At 42.3% G+C, this 17628-nt stretch overlaps 1 protein-coding gene across 2 annotated transcripts in view; it reads left to right on the forward strand.

The window, feature by feature from the left end:
- The first annotated feature begins 790 nt into the window (after positions 1-790).
- Positions 791-17628, forward strand: part of SLF2 (SMC5-SMC6 complex localization factor 2) — a 39474-nt gene continuing 22636 nt past the window's right edge. Inside the window, exons 1-3 of one of the 2 annotated variants that reach the window (XM_081863104.1) lie at positions 791-828; positions 12668-12711; positions 14209-14843. In XM_081863104.1, coding sequence (XP_081719230.1) covers positions 14397-14843 — 447 coding nt within the window. In that variant the 5' untranslated portion in view covers positions 791-828; positions 12668-12711; positions 14209-14396. Of the gene's footprint in view, positions 829-6948; positions 7167-12667; positions 12712-14208; positions 14844-17628 lie in introns of those variants that run through there. The other variant, XM_081863103.1, reaches the window with a different exon arrangement.

Raw genomic sequence — 17628 nt, forward strand, 5'->3', positions numbered from 1 at the left:
TAAACAGTGGTAACTGGTTACCTTAGGGTCTGCTGTTTTCCATATGTACCTTTCTGTATGCTTCATTTAACATCTTGAGGGCTTGCTCCTGGTACTACTCTTAAATGAGATGGGAGGCAGCCAGGAGAAACAAGGCCTTTTCAGCTACAGCACCCAAGAGAGGTTTGTCAGGCCCTGGCACTATTCTCTTAGGTATTTGGATCAAAACCTGGTTGGTCCAGAGGTTTTTTAAAAAAATATTTAGTTATTGTTCTTTTGACTTTGATCTTTTAGTGCTATTATTTCTATGATATATGTTGTTTTGCTGGTTTTTAATTTTGTTGCCATTTTACATATTGAACGTATGATGTTTTATTATGTGAGCTGCCCTGAATTCACATAATGAAAAAGCAGGATATAACTTATTAAATAAACATAAATTATTCTTCCTCTTTATCTTACCAGTTTGGATACTTCCAGTCAACAAATAAGTGATTCCCCCCCCCCTACTAAGGCTATACTAGCACCAACTCTATTCAGTGCCAGCAATTAAGCACCATTTAGCTGCTGTGCAATGGACAGCTGCCTTTTGCTACTGCTCTGTGAATTTCAAACTTTCAGCACCTTTGTTTAAAAGTTCCAATAAGGGAGAAGTTCTATCTTGTTTCCCACCCTCTTACAGTTGTGGTGATTTTTCTTTAAATTTCTAACATATTCGTAGTGTCAGATTGTCAAGTGTGGATAGGCAAATCAGTATAAAGGTTCTCATGGCTTCTGTGCCTTTAAATAGAAGCCTTCTGTGTCTCTTCTGTTACTAACGGTTTCCTGTTGAGTAGAGTAGCAGCATTGGTGAGTCGTAGTTCTTCTTAGTTGCCCCTTTATGTTAGTCCCTGTTTTTTGGGGGGGTATGGTGTGTGTTTTAATTATAATTTAATTTATCGTATACAGTAATATTGTGATTGTTGTTGTTTAGTCGTTTAGTCGTGTCCGACTCTTCGTGACCCCATGGACCAGAGCACGCCAGTTTGGTCAGACTCATGTTTGTAGCTTCGAGAATATTGTGATAGAAAAGCATAAAAGAGCTCAATGGGGAATTCAAAGTTGGGTGCAGGCACTTTCCTATGTCTCTAAGTGTTTTGCCAGGCTCCATTAATTTACCGGTACTCTTTAACAGCTAAATACTTTTTACTTAGAAAGTGCTTCTAGGAGGCCCAAATTCAGCCTTATTTTTAAATGTGCCTTTTAATACTGGTTCTTGTTTATGAGCTTTATTTAAATAGATAAATCACCTTATATGATGGTTTGATTGTTGATTGTTGTTAGCCGCCCTGAGCCCGGCTTCGGCTGGGGAGGGCGGGATATAAATAAAATTTATTATTATTATTATTATTATTATTATTATATGTTGCTTTTGGAGCATTTTATAAAGAAACAACTAACATTATTTATAAATAAAATGAAGTAAAGTTTGTACAGTTATCAAGAACTGTTGCCACTCAGTGCTCTTCTTTAAGAGAGAGTATAATTACAGAATGCGGTTGCTAAGTAGCCTTATACTACTCTCTAGTGGCCAAACTAGGAGGTTACAGAGGTGTAAGCAAAGAGCAACCTTATGAAGAGTATGTACAGTATTTAAATAATTCTTACTAGCCTCTCAAGGCTCACTACCCTCATGTGACTGCTTCCAAAACATGTTGACCCATAAAAACCTCTCAACTACCAAGTTCCATTAACTTTAAATTTCTGGCACAATTCTTTTAGTCATTTTGGCTAAAACACCACTGTTATTTATTGTTATTTTTGGCTTCATTATTTATATGCTGTTATCTCTGTGATATATTATTATTATTATTATTGTTATTATTTATTATCAATTTTTTATACCCCATCCATCTGGCTGGGTTTCCCTAGCCACTCTGGGCAGCTCCCAACAGATTAAAAACAGAATAAAACATCAAACATTAAAAACATCCTTAAACAGGGCTGCCTTCAGATGTCTTCTAAAAGTCAGATAGTTGTTTATTTCCTTGACATCTGAAGGGAGGGCATTCTGCAGGGTGGGTGCCACCACTGAGAAGGCCCTCTGCCTGGTTCCCTGTAACCTCACATCTTACAGTGAGGGAACTGCCAGAGGGCTCTCAGAGCTGGACCTCAGTGTCTGGGCTGAACAGTGGGGTGGAGATGCTCCTTCAGGTATAATGGGCCGAGGCTGTTTAGGGCTTTAAAGGTCAGCACCAACACTTTGAATTGTGCTTGGAAATGTACTGGGAGCCAATGTAGGCTTTCAGGACTGGTGTTATATGGTCTTGGCGGCCACCCCCAGTCACCAGTCTAGCTGCCGCATTCTGGATTAGTTGTAGTTTCTGGATTACCTTAAAGGTAGTCCCATGTAGAGTGCATTACAGTAGTCCAAGTAGTCCGTATATGTTGTTTGGTTGGTAATATTTGGTTTAAATTTTTATATTGAATGCAATTTTATTTTATGTTGATGTTTTATAATGTGAGCAGCTGCTCTGAATTAATGTCAGACAGACAGTCAGGTGGTGTAGCCACAGCAGTCAGGTGGTGTAGCCACAGCAGTTACAAGAGTTGGAATGACTGCTGGGGGAAACACAGAAGATATACCATGGTGCACCTGTAGCACTGGATGCCTTCATCTGCCCTGCCTGCAATAAAACATTTCTCTTCTGTATTGGTCTCTATAGTCACAGCAGGTGCTGTAACTCTCCGAAGGGGCACACTTCCATTTTCTCCCAAGACACTGATGCCAACAGCAATTGCTGGTGCTTGCACAGAGCCCTTGTGGCACTTTGAAGTGGGGCTTCAAAATGCCATGCAGTGTGCTTGTGCCCAAATGAGTTAATTTCACTGTGCAGGCGAAAACAGATTACCCCACACCACACTGACACAGTGTTCAAAACTCCCATTGTTCTAGGTGCATTTTGTGACAAGGAATTTCATTAGCATGAGCTGTTTTTGAGCTAAGCGAAGTATTGCACCTAAGATTTCAGATTAAAACTGCAGAATGGAAGGAAAGGAGGACCTTTTTCTGCCTCCCCACTTCCAGATATTTTCTGAAGACTGGAGAAGAGACCTTCTTAAGAATATTAGGGGGTGGGCAGGGGAAGGGCTAGACCATGTGAAAAATGAACAGTTCATTTTCAGCTTGTTATAAAAAGTGTGCCTAAGCATTCCGTTGTTGTGCCCGTAACCCAGGTTTAAGGTGCCATTTAGCTCCTAACTTTCATATGTTTCTAACATTGCACTGACATCAGATGATTTGCACATGGGTAGCCTTGTCTGCCTGTCAAACTTGGCCTTCAGGGGATAGGGAAGAGAAGGATTCAGCCCACAGGCCAGAACCTGTTCAACAACACTGGTGTAAGGTTTTATGTGTTAACATAAGCACCCTGAATTTGGCATCATAGCATGTTGACAGTCAGTGCAACGCCTTTGGAACTGGCGTAATATGTTTACTTTTTTGGCTGCACAGGCCAGATCCTCATCTGGGTTGGCCAGTTTGACAGGTAGGCAGGACCACTCAACTTTCAGTGGACTGACATGACAAAGATGCCAGGTGATTTGGTAGTCTAGTTGGGACTTCAAAGCACCTCACAGGCAGCAGGGTACAGTACTGTTAAAATGGACAGAAAAAGACTGAGCAGGGGTTTCAATGCAACCCCCTTCCTGATAAGGAGCAGGTTTGTAATGAATCCTGCTCATCAGCTGATGATTTGGTATGTTTGTATCTTAAGTAGCTTTTATTATATTGAATTGTTATGCACCACTTTAGTAGTAATATTTAGTCAGCTTATATCCCACCCTTCCTTTCAAAAGAGCACAGAGCGGCAAAGGTATAAAAACCTCTGAATCTGAATCGACATTCATTTTAAGTAATTACTTTAAGCAGAAAGTGAGAGTGCAGTGAGATGGATGCTGTGTGACCTACTCCTGCAGCTCCTTCCTTAGGTCAGTCAGCTGCCTGCCTGCTTGGGCAAGTGGAGGACGGAGATTCATTTGCTCTTCTTGAGAGAAACAGCTAAGAGGATTGGGCTCAGAGTGAGGGGGCAGCAGCTGCTGTTCTTTATTTCCACTTTCCCCGTTCACTGTCGCCTCACGGCTCTTGGGCAGTTGAGCATGGAGCAGTGTTGGGTTGAAATAAGAGACAGACTTCCGGGTTAGCGCGAACGGCTAATGGCGGATTGCCTCCGAGCTCCGGAGGGAATCGGCTCTGCTGAAGACGGGTCTTGCCATGCCGGCGACACGGGGACCCTCAGAAACCGCAGGCGCGGAAGCCTGCGAACTTGGTGACTCGGTGGGCACCTTAAGCGCCCTCCCCGACCCACGAAGAGCCTTTTTAAAGGCTACGGAGAGGGTACGGAGAGTGGCGTGGTGCTGAGAGTAGACCGCTACTTCAGTAGAGCGAAGCCGCAAGCCATGGCCGGAGAGCGCTGACTTTCTTCCCAAAATTTGGACTGGATAACAAAGGACCCGTGAGTAGTGGAATTTGGACTTTAAAAATTTTTATCCTTTGAATTCGGCACGATCGGGGGATGTGTTAAAGGGAAGTCCGCACCCCCTCTACTTATAGACGATTTAAAGCAAGGAACGGAGAATTAAGGCAGAATGAATGCTGTTTTGATGATTTAAAAGTTTTTCACAAATTTGTTAGAAGAAGATTTTGTGCTGGAGAGAAAGGGAGGAACTTTGGAACTTTGTGTGTAATCCACCCCAAAACCCGGGAGTGTCCTGTTTGGGTGCCGGAGGAAAGTGAAAGGAGTTTGACAGCTGTCAAAGAAGCTGTCAAACGGGCGGACAAAGTAAAGAATTTTGTTATTTAATAACTCTCTGAATTAAAGGTGATACATTTGAACTGAGGCGATTGGAAACAAAGTAGTGATTATAACAAAGCAACAGATTATTGGAAAAGGACTACTAAATAACTGAAAGCCCCCTAGGGGGAATCAGTGACATTACAATGGCTGCAGAGGGAAAATTACTGGCGGAGATAGAAAAAATGTTCTTTCTCGTGGGAATCCTGCAAGAGCAGAGTATGGCTCTGAGCAAAGTATTTATGACCTTGAATTCTGAAACAAACAACTCTGCTGAATGCACAAAGGAGATGTATGATAAAAACTCTGCAGCTGAGCAGGAAGAGATGCTTTTGGAATTGACAGAGAAGAAAGAAGGAGTGCAGACACTACAAGTGGAAAATATCAACCAGGAATCTACACTGTTAAAGTATGAGCAAGAAGACCTTTGGATTACAAACCTGCGAAAGATGAGAAAGAAGAAGAGGGAAGTCCCTGGAGTACTTGGAATATTAAAACTAAAAAGAATAAAGCAACATGATTGGGACTTTCCTCTTGAGTATGGAAAAGTAGATGATCCTTCGCAGCAAACACTTCTTAACATTCTGGATGAAAGAAAATATGATGTGACCCGGACTGAACTCCTTCGGGGTCTCAGGACCAACAAAGAGGACTACCAATATAGTTGGCAGAGAGGGGCTGACAGAGAATCAGACGCCTCGGACGTGAGGAATCCGGGCTAAGAACTATTTTTTGTTTGTTTTTTGGACATTTGTTTGGGAAGGGACAGAAACCGGGGCAGGGGGGGGAGAGAGAATAGAATTATTAAATGTTATGATTTGTTTTATTTGGTCAATGTGACCTATGATTAACATAATAAAGGGAAAATTTGTGGAAGGGAAGTTAGATCGACCTTATAAAAAAAAGAAATTAATGATTATAAGAGAATTGGATAAGTTGAATATAGATAAACAAAAAGAATTAAATTTTTAAAAGTAATATGAATTATGTTTAAGACGTTGGGTAAGAACTTGCTGAATTAAGTATTGGAATTGGGATGTAAGAGGAGGGGGTGGGGGGAAGTCAACGAAAGTGGGTAAAGAAAATTAGGGTATGAAATTGTATTTGTGTGTTTTTGTCTTTGTGTGTGTGTTTGTTGTTATAAAATGTAAAAACCCAATAAAAATTATTTAAAAAAAAAATAAGAGACAGACGAGTGACAAGTGTCATATGGGAGGCATCTCCCAAGCATGTCTCGGGGAGTCCCTTTTATTGAATATTACAGCATTGCCACATATGTGCTCATTGCTGATTGGTTAACACAAATACAAAGCAAAGGTTGCATATAAGCATTAATCACCAATAGATTAAAGGTTGGGAAAGGGAACACAGAATTGGACAGGTGTGAAAACCTCCTAGTTAAACTATTACTAGTGATTGATATAGCAAGACTTAAACTATTACTAGTGATTAATATATAGCATTCATCCGTAGATGTGGTCAACCAAGCACTAAGAACAGGTCAGGATGCAATGTCTCATGAACTCAATGTGAACTGAACATTCTAGGGTGATGAAGGAATGTCTCAGCTTAAAATGGTTTTGCCAGAGTCATGTGCAGAAGCAAAACTTCCCATCAGAGCGGAACCTGGCCAGAACTCCACACAAAAGAAAACATGGCAATCCTGCGTGTCTGATTTGAGTTGATGGACTACACAAGCGCAGAGCCCGGCGTTCAGACCGTATCGTTTTACTCGTCTTAGTCTTATTACACCAGAAACCGGCTGCCCGCCCCGCGTTGCTTCCACCCGCGCGCAATAGCATCCTCTCCTCCACTGAGCTTCGGGGTTCATGCCGTCGGAACGCGAGAACAAGCGGTCTGCGCGCGCGCCTTCCCGCTGGCCTATCACAGGCGCCGCGCGCCCGAGGCGCCAACGGCAACGCTCCCCCCCCCCCTCACTCCCGCGGGAAGGAGCCAGAAGCAAATTGCATAATGGGATGGGGAAACCAGTGGCTCGTTTTTGAACGCCGTCAGTCCCGGCAGCCAACCCGAGGTAGCTCCTGGCTTTCCATCCCGCCCAGTTCTGCCACGGCAGCTTGGCAGCCTATGGAGGGGAGGGCCCTTCCCTGAGCTCCGCCAATCCCAGCGCCGCCTCGAGAATTCCCCGCCCGGCCTTGCCTCCTGACCGGTAGTGCCGTGCTATGGAGTACGGAGCGCTCGGAGAGCAACGTCGGTGCCTGACAGAACCCACAAATCGAGGCGGGCTGCGGCGCCCGGCGGGGACATGACCCAGAACCTCAGTAGCGGCTCCCCCGCGGGCACCCCCAAGAGCCACAGCAAAGCGGCGGGCCGGGGAGACGGCGCCGGGGGTGGCAGGTACGGCAGGGCGACGGCGGCGGTCACAACAACAACTCCCACCAGGCAGCGTGTCGGACGCGGGGGCGAAGCTCCCTGGGTGCCGCGCAGCGGCCTGTCCCACGCATGTGCCCGACGTGGGTTGGGGGTGGGTAGTTATGAGGCGGGAAAAGGGGCTTCAAAGCTCCCCGGCGGGGGTAGGTGGGGGGGGTCTCGCTTACGAACTCTGCTCTTTGTAAAGAAAATAGCCAGCAAATAAAAATTGCCATTAAGTGGAAGACTGGCTGGGCTAGAACCTTCACACCCTGAGGCGCTAGATTTTTACTTGCAAGGACTTTTCTTTTTGAGGGGCAGCAGGGTGGAGCCATGTTATTTTAGCGTGGGGGCCCTTCACAGTATGTCATTCAGTGGTGGTGGTGGTGGGTTGTTGCACTTTCCTGGCCCGGAGAGAACAGAAGCAGGATGGCGCCTTGCTAGAGCTCCTCACTTGCCCTCCTCCTCTTGGGGAAGCGACAGTCAGGATTCCCAATTGTTTTGTGTCGTCTCCTACTTGCTTGGGTTCTTGCTGAGGGGGGCTGCCTTAACTTGATTAATTAATCCTCCCTATCACTCCCCCACCATTCTGCTTTGGGAAGGGCAAGAAAGTGAGCTGAGGCTGCTCTTTGCAGTCACCTCCTCAGGTGCCAGGACAGAAAGCATCATAGTCCAGCCACAGTCTGCTTATTCTGTGTGAGCGATAGAGCAATTAAGATTCCTCTTGGTGTCATAAACTCAGATATATAAGCTAATTGCTAAATGGCATCTTAAACCTAGGTTATGACTGCCACAACAGAATGTCTAGCTGCCAATCTTTTTTAAACAATGAGCCTTATTCATAGCTGTCAACTTTTCCCTTTTCTTGCGAGGAATCCTATTCGGAATAAGGGAATTTCCCTTTAAAAAAGGGAAACGTTAACTGCTATGGCCTTATTGTTGTAATTATTTTTCATTTCATTTCTATACCACTTGATATATTAAAGAAAAACATCAAAGTGGTTTACAACACATTAAAACATCAATTGAAACAACCCAGAATAAAACAAATTTAAGTTTCAAAGAAAACATTTCAGATCCCTCTCTAAGTGACATTTTGCTTTCCCCAGAATTATTTGCCTACTTAATTTATATAGCTGCCCCATAGTAGTACTCTAGGAAGTCAGTGTACTGTAGTGGTGTCAGACCAGGACCTGGGAGATCAGGGCTCAAATCCCCACTCATTTGTGAAGCTCACTGGATGATCTTGGGCCAGTCACAACCTCTTAACCTACCTCACATGGTCGTTGTAGAGATTAACTGAGATGGGGAGGTGAACCATATACTCCTTGGAGAAAAACGTGGGTTATAAATGCAGTAAATAAGGTCATCTGCTTACCTGCTTAAGAGAGCAGGAGGGGCCAGACAGATGGAGATGTCAGTCACCAGCCTGGCAATCTAGAGATCTCCACAGGGTTGCAATTGGACCCGCACCAGTCATAAAACGTGCCTGGCTAATTTCGGACACTGTTTCTCATTGCTAGGTTGCCAAAAGAGAGAAGGCAGGTAGGCAAGTGCCTTGCCATTGTCAATTAGCCACATGATTTTCGGTGTGGGGACAGCCACTTCTGCTTTGCTGCCTACTCACTCTAGGTTCTGGGTCTGATTCCCACTCCTCTCTGCCCAGAGGGAGGGAGGGAGCTGCTCTTTTGAACTGCTGTTTGTTTACCTGGGCTGGGGAGGAGGAGCAGGTGCTGCTGTCACCACAGGCAAAGCTCCAGGGGGCCTTTCTTTCTGGTAGCTGATTGGAGAATGGCACAGATAGGCCATCCCAAGATGCTGAGGCTTTGGCATCTGCCATGGGAAAGCATTAAAAACAACATTTCCTATCTGTAATCTGAAGAGGTGCAACTCATCTACCGCCTCAGGATCCCTCTTCCCAGCTCATACTGAATGTGCACACAGATCCACAGCTATCCTTTGGGATCAGAGTCATTCTTAAATTCTACAGCTCCTGTCACTCAAGTCACAGCATTTTTAGGATGAGTATAGTGACAGATAGAAACAAACCAGGTGGAACTTAGTGAAATATTCTAAGGCAAATTGTATGTTAACAAGGGGGCAGCCAGATATTTTTGTGCACTTGCAAGCATGGCACTATAAGGGTGACTGCTTTACTGTGTGTTCTTAAGCCCTTGTACTCTTTATTAGAAGTGTGTTACTAACTTTTGTTGCTTAGTAGCTGTTGACTGCAATACTTAATAGAATTCCATGCATCTTTTAGAAAGCCATCCAAGATAGGCAGTTCTTAGAGAAAAAGATTCCATAATTATGCATTGTGTAAAGTACACTCTTTCCTGATCTGTTTTAAGATGGACAAATCACCTTCACTGATTCGGTACTGTCCTAATGTGGATTTTGGATTTTTTGTTATGTCTTGCCCAGCTACGGTTTGTGCACTTTCACTGTGTGATCCTGAGCGCTATTATATGAGAGAGAGAGTACACAAACAATTAATCTTCTAACAGTCCACAAGATAATTTCTCTTCAAAACCTATGAAATTGTTTGATAATTATGGAAATCAAGCACATTATTTTGCATGGGCTTTTTTCAAAAAGCTGAAGAATGCTTATAGAATTAAGTATGGTGTGAAGAAAGAGGGATAGAGGGAAGTTTCTCTCACATAATACTGGACTCTCGCATAATACCAATGCAGCTGAATGGACAGATAAAAGAAAGTACATTTCATACAGTACAGGCCGGTCAAGAAGAGGTTACTGGTATATGAGGAGGCCCATAGCCTTCTGAGGGCCCAGATGTTTTAACCTGGGCTGCTAACGTTGCTGTGGTTATTATGTGATAACCACAACAAATATTATTGGAATACACTGCTTGCCCCCCCCCTTTTAACAGTTTTTAATCTTGAATTTATTCAAGCATGGACATATGAACTTTGTTTGATATACAGTGGTACCTCGGGTTACAGACGCTTCAGGTTACAGATTCTACTAACACAAATAGTACCTTGGGTTAAGAACTTTGCTTCAGGATGAGAACAGAAATTGCACGGCGGCGGCGTGGCGGCAGCAGCAGTGGGAGGTCCCATTAGTTAAAGTGGTACCTCAGGTTAAGAACAGTTTCAGGTTAAGAACGGACCTCCGGAATGAATTAAGTTCTTAACCCGAGGTACCACTGTAAATCTAAAATCGGTTTTGACTTCCCCTCTTCCATCTGAAATACCACACCTGGTTTTGTACTGAATGTACTGTAGCATTGCTAGCCTAAGATTAATTAACAATGACATAAATAATTTATACCTTATGTGCCTTTCCAGCTGTGTGACAGGCAGATGTTTGTCTCTTGGTGCTGTGCTGCCCCGCATTGCAGCCACGCCAGGCTGACAGATGGAGATGTTAGGTGTCAAACCTGGTTTCTAGACATCTCTACTGCCTCACAAACAGCCATTGCCTGTTGTGAAATGTGACTGGTACCTGACTAATTTTGAACGCTGCTTGAAAGAGGAAAAACAATGTAGACAATGTGATTTTTATTACTGGGAAACTCTAGTTAAGAGTGTAGATTTTGAGTTTCCCTGAGCGGCTGGCTGGCTGCATCAGGAAGGAGGGAGGTCCTTATCAAATGAGGTAAAGGCTATTGAGGAGGAGTGGTCTTCTTTACATAGGCATAACACTCCCTTCCTGGAAAGTGAAACTAATCTTGCACTTAGAGGTTGACTGCTGCAAAGAGTCCCAAAGAAAGCTGAATCTAAAACTATGAATTCTAAACCATCAGATTATCAAAGGCAGTCAGAATGAAGTTGGTGAGTTTCTTTTGAGTTTCTTGACACTCATAAGACATGGGAATTCTGCCAGAATTAATGTTGGTTAGAATTATTTTTTTTAGAAGTATGATTTAAAGGTTCCATTCTTACTATTGATAAAGCTGGATTAAATTAGCAATATTATTATTATTATGCTGCCTGTTATTATGCTTTTTATTATGTTTTTATTTTTGATGCTCTGTAAAATGTGTTTGTAATGCTGTACACTGCCCTGGGATCTTTTGATAAAGGACGGTATATAAATTTAACAATCAATCAATCAATAACACTTTATACACTTGCAGGATATGGAAGCAAATACAGATTTAGTTCATAGTTTTCACTGTTTGCACTAAATATATGCTAAATTAGATCACTCTCCCAGACATCAGGAAATTTTCTAGTGCAAACTTAAAAATCGCTAATTTTGCTAGGATTCAACCCACATAACTTGCTTTAATCTGAGTGCTGAGCCCCCAAAAAGTGCCACAAGGCAAAAGCAGATTCAAAATTCTAATAATTACTAGCAAGTCATGCTTAGTTCTGAATGCTTAGGGCACTGGAAAGAAAAAAGGAGCTCGGGTTCTTAGCTGCAATGACAATCTGTGGGTCTTAAGTGAAGATGTGGTGTTCGAAAACAAATGTAACTTCTGGAGCTAAGTAAAAGTACAGTGTGTGTGCAATAACTGATTTGACTTTATCTTGAAAGCGTTGAGACAATTCCCAAAGAGTATGCCAAACAGAATTGCAACTGTACCACAAGAAAAAGTAAAGACAATTAATCGGACTTTGGGCTCAAAGTATCTGCCTATGGATGAGGCTTCCATTTGCCTGATTCACTGTTCAGGCCTTCTTGCTGGGCTGGGTAATTATGCCACATCTCTGTATTGTGTGTGTTTGGCTCAGTCAATTCCTGACATTCAGACAAAGCTACAGATTACATGGCTCTGGAATGAGGCTGCTAGAAAGTAACCAAGGTCAGAGCATGGAGGAGGCTGACAGGAAGGAACCAAGGCCAGGAGAGTGAACTATGCAAAAACACAGAGCAGCCTCCTATAAATGTAAGCTAATTCTGCTTTGATGCACACTCTAGGCTTGCCTCCTACACACACACACACACACACACACACACACACACACACAGCATGCAATGTACTTATCTTACTCTTACAAACCTCTTACAAATTATTCTTACTCTTACAAACCTCTTACAAGTTATTACTTGTGCATTGTTTTTCAGGTGTAATAGTAAAGTATACCTCCATTACTGGAAGTCTGAGAAATACTAGGCTAGACTCTGCAGGTGTGGATGCAGAGGCCCTGTTCTGTATCCACATCACTATGCATTGAAGGTGGGATGCAATGAACTTTTTTTGTGTGTGGGGGGGGTATCTGATCCCATTGTGGATGTTCAGTTTGTGACATGAGTAGGAGTGGTTCTGTGAATGTGAACAGAAGCTGTGGTTTCAATAGTCTGATTGTGGTTCCACTATCTCATATATTCCACAAGTTATGACACATTTGCCAAAAAGGCTTGCCACTGCATGACACCAGATTGTCAATACAAAATGCTATCTGCCCAAACATATTTAGAATCTATCCTTTTGACTTGACCTCTCATTTGATATACAAGTTAAGCAGTATGTTTGTATAGGTAGTATTTTCATGAACTTGTTTTTTCTCTTACAGGAACTGCTCTATTCTTGACTACTTCAAACCATCTCTAAATCAAGGTAAGCAAATCTTTCTGTTTATAAAATGTCTAGTACAGTATTGAGCTGTGGAGCTCATCACACATTACTCTTTACTGTGAAAAGCATGAATTCCTGTATAGGTGAAAATTGCACAGTTCTGATTTATTGCATGTCTGGAAGCAACTGCTCATGCATCACATTCTGCCAGGCTCCCTTTTTACCAGGCAGAGGAAGGGGCAAATTTCATAGCTGGTGACAAGTCTCCCACAGTACTGGGAATGAGATCATGCCATGCATTCTCTTGATTTGGATACCTTGGTTAATCCCTGGCAGTAGTTTCACAGCCTTGTGTTGATGGGCAGCAGGCTTCTAAGCACTGGGCATGTCTATAATCTTGTTCACATCAGGAAGTGTAACCAATGTGAAGCTTACTAAACATGAAAATGAACTACCAGACATCTGCATTGCATTTAAAGTGTCTTTACTTTTCAAAAATCCAACAGATTTTTGGAGTGAATTGATTGTTTAGGTCAAGATTACTATGAGAGCCACTGCAGTATTTGGATGAGGATGATTATGGTGTTACCAATCGTGATTGCTATTTATTAATGTTTATTTAACAATTTGTTTTTAATGGTTAAAAACTTGAGTTTTATTTTTAAAAGTTTGACCTAAACCAGTCATCCCCATTGTGGTTTCTTCCAGATGTTTTTGGACCACAGTTCCCTTCATCCTTGATCATTTGCCATGCTGGCTGGGGCTGATGGGAACTGGAGTCTAAAACATTTGGAGGGTTCTAGGGCGGAGAAGTTGATCTATGCTATCTGGTAGGATCTCTTCAGGTTTATTCTTTGCATCTCAATGACATGATGTGGGGGGGGGGGGTCAAGCTAGCCACAAGCCTTGGTTTGGACATAATGTGAAGCCAGCTCTAGTTTGTTTTCTTCCCAGCGTGGCAACAGCAGGAGCGACTTTGGAACTTTTGAGCAGCATGCAATAGCACTGTGCTCATAGTTTAAAATAAACCATGGTTCAATGCAGGGTTCTTCAAACTCGGCCCTCCGGATGTTTTTGGCCTACAACTCCCATGATCCCTAGCTAGCAGGACCAGTGGTCAGGGATGATGGGAATTGTAGTCTCAAAAAACATCTGGAGGGCTGAGTTTGAGGAAGCCTGGTTTAATGTGTTTTGTGAAGCAGTTTTGAGATTCTGGTATTTTTTAATTAGAGTCAAACCTTGATTCCTGAACAGCTCCGTTTTGGAACGTTTCGGCTCCTGAACTCCGAAAACCTGGAAGTAAATGCTCCGGTTTTCCAATATTTTCCAGAAGCCGAACGTCCGACATGCCTTCCGCTTGAGTGTAGGAAGCTCTTGCAGCCAACTGGAAGCCACGCCTCAGTTGTTGAACATTTCGGAAACTGAATGGGCTTCTGAAACAGATTACGTTCAACAACTGAGGTTTGAGATTGTACTAACTTTCTGCTTTGTTTGTTCAGCATTTGTTGATGAAGACAGAACTCTGTTAATATTTTTCAGAAAAAAGAAATGGGAAAGCTGGGCTTTCAGTCTCACATACGGAGTATCTTAGAAAAAGCATATTATCTCCAAAACAGAAGAGAAGGAAGAAGTTGCCAATTCCACCACCCAATCGGAGTCCTATAATTGAGGCCTTTCTCAGAGGTGCTAAATCTGAGAAAAAGGACTGTCCAGATAATGGAATTTTTATGACATCAAAGGTTTTGCATCCCAAAGCTGTTGCTCGGCAACTCTTCACAACAGATGGATCCTCAGACTGTTCTTTCATATTAAAAGATAATATATGCACAAAAAACCTTGAAAAGAATGAAATATCTCCTATTCGAACAAGGACACCATTAGTAGAAAATAGTAGAGAATGTAATATGGATTACATGGAACTAGACACAGCTGGCTCAGGCTTGACTAAATGGGCTTCAACAGCAGAAAATGACAGTTTGAAAAAGGATAACCACACATACTATCAAAAAATGGGTTGTTTGAAGATACCACAGTTTAGCCCAATTAGTTCTTCATCCCAGTTGTTGTCGGAAGTTGCTTGCAGGGAGAGACAAGTGAAGGAGAAAAAGATGCTATCTAAGCAACAACCTTTTGACTCCGTAAAGAAATCCTTGGAAGTTAGCTTTTCTAACCAGGTATGTTAAAGGGGGTAATAAATACCAAAGCAATGAAGTTTTTTTAATGATGTAGCATTCACAGTATTATCCAGTTATGAAATAGTAAGTATACCTTGCTGCTCTGGTCACTTAATATTTAAGTTACTGTTTGGGGATTTTTAAATAATAGGAACTTTGGGGCTCCTTTAAGCTATTTGCAGTCTTAAGATTTGGAAAGTAATAGGCCTTGATGTGGCATTGCCTTTATTTTAACAAGGGTGCTGCTTCTTTTATTTCAGTTTCATGCTAGTTTAAGTATGACCAGCCTCTCTATTTTCAAGTCTGCTGTACTCTCCAGAAAGTTGTCAGGAAGTATGTATTGCCACACAAACTGATTTCACACATAGACAGTTAAAGTCTGTTATGGCTATTAACTGTGGACAGACCAGGAATCCCCTTTAAAAACAATCTTACATGTTTGCTTAGGTATGCCTGAGGCTGTACTTGGTAGTTGCTTTTGGAACTATTCTGGAATGACTTAGCACTTACACAAGTGCGAGTCTGGGGTGGGGGGGTGGAGAGACTCTAGCTGCTACCAACTCATTCATCATTTACATCCAAGTGAGTGTCAGTTCTGAGTATCCATAAATAATCAAGAATCTACTGACACAAGCATACTTTACTACATACTGGTGGCTTTCCAACCCAGTACTTGCCTTTTACATTACATTAAGCATAATGTCCAGAATTTAGGAAGGCTTTGTGGATTGGTCAGAAAACTAGACAGGGCAAACAAAACATTAATGATCTACTCAGCAAAACTAACTTCAGATATTATTAAACACGCCTCCCCAAATAAAATTGCATTTCTGCCTACTACTACTACTACTACTATTTATTTGCCATAGAAATTATGGAGATTAGGAAGCAATAGTGTACAAAGAATCTAGTTACCTTGGCTACCTTACTGTTTGGAAGGTTGTAACTATCTTAGTTCATATCATTTGCATGTGAAAATGTGCATAAGTTTACATTTTTCCTTAAACGCAACATGAGCTGTCAGAAACTTAAGGGTCAATCATTACAGCAAACTTGGCCGGTTATGCTAAAATGACCTGTGGATGCTTCCACATGATAGTTTATTGTAAACGCAGTGTTGTTCGTGCTAGGAACCTTTTTGTGGTGTACACATGATGTCATAAAAAAAAGTTGGATTTTCCCTTTCAGAAATTCCATGAGTTACGTAAAATGAGTGGCCTGCATTTGAAGTCAGTGCTGGTGTGAAAGCACCTTAGCACTTTTTTGGGGGAGGGCAATTTTTCATGAGTGTGGTGATATCACTCTGCCATTTTGTTTCTGGCAGCCCAAATAAAGCAATTCACTGATTGCCCCATTCTGAAGGCACATGCATAGTACCTACATCAGCCTCTCTGTAATTTTTAATATGGAAGATTTAAATATGACTGCTCCTGCACAAAATCTGTGTGTGTGTGTGTGCATGCGTGCGTGCGTGCGTGCCCCTCAAGAGGACATAAACAGGGTCAAAAGTTGGCAATGGTTGCTAAGCAATGTGAGGAAGGAGATGGAGTAGGATGACAGGATGTGGCTCACAGAGACCTTACTGGGTAGCTGAAAGAATGATGGTGGCTGTAGCCAGGTTGGAGTGGCGGCAGCCTGTTTGGGAGGTGCCCTGCAAGGAGGCCCCTTAACCAGCTGGTTTTAGTGTTCAAAATGTTTCTGGGTTAATTAAAAGCAGTAGAATGCATGAAACAGAGTATGGTGGAAATGAACATATTTGTGCTACAGTATCAAGCCCCCTCTTGCGAGCAATGAACTCCCCCACCAATACTTCCAATTTTGTCTACTGTGACACATGCTGGTAACATTTGCTCTTGGGTTTTTCCTGGGGGATTTTTAAAAGGGAAAATGTGTGTGTACATGTACACTTTGTATGTCAGTGGCACACACAGGAAAAAATTGATCTGAATACCCTGTTTGTGAGAACACCCTCCCGTGGAAGGACCCTCAATATGCGATTTCCCTTTCCTGTGTCAACATCCAGGTTGAAGTCTGTATCAATTAATTCATTATTAATGATAAGTTAAAATATTTGAGAGAGTTTCTCGTGACTTGGAAAATTCACTTTCCACTTCATGTGTGTGCTTTGTTCATAGAAATCTTAGCCAAGCTGGACAAAACAGCTTTTTCTTCTGAGGTTTTAGAGCTAAGATATCTATATAAAAGTTATAAAGAAAACGGTTGTGTTTATATGCAGCCATAATCATGAAGCATTTGCCATATCTCTGCCATTTAAGTGGTTAGCCACATCCTTCCTGCTCTGGGGATGAAGAGATGTATGAACCCCATAGTATTGTCTTGCACTAAACAAGCCAGTTCTATGAGGATCATATGTGTGCCTACATCCTATTTACTGGAATCACATAGGCATATGAGAGAGCCCTGGCCACATGAGAGGGAAACAAAGAGCATGGTGTATGATTACTGCCAGGTAGTTATTTGCAGGGCCGTATATCAGCGTTCATTTTTAGCACAAAGGCAAAAGAAATCTATTTCAAGTTTAGGCTTTTCATTTTTAAAAATGTGGCCATTTTTTCGTATTTGAGTCTTCTGCTGTTCAGCAGTCTTGCATATTTCCTTCAGGTCCATGTGTGGAATCAAGCTCAATACCTTCTCACAACTATCACTAGAAGCAGATATCGGGCTTTTTTGATTCCACAATACAAGCAGTAGTTTGAGGAGTATGAAATAATGGAGTGAGTTATCAGTGTGCTTGCTTGGGCTGCCTAAAAGTAAGAGCATGCAA

The sequence above is a fragment of the Podarcis erhardii genome, assembly GCF_964252035.2.
Source record: "Podarcis erhardii genome assembly, chromosome: 5".
NCBI classification, from domain to species: domain Eukaryota; kingdom Metazoa; phylum Chordata; class Lepidosauria; order Squamata; family Lacertidae; genus Podarcis; species Podarcis erhardii.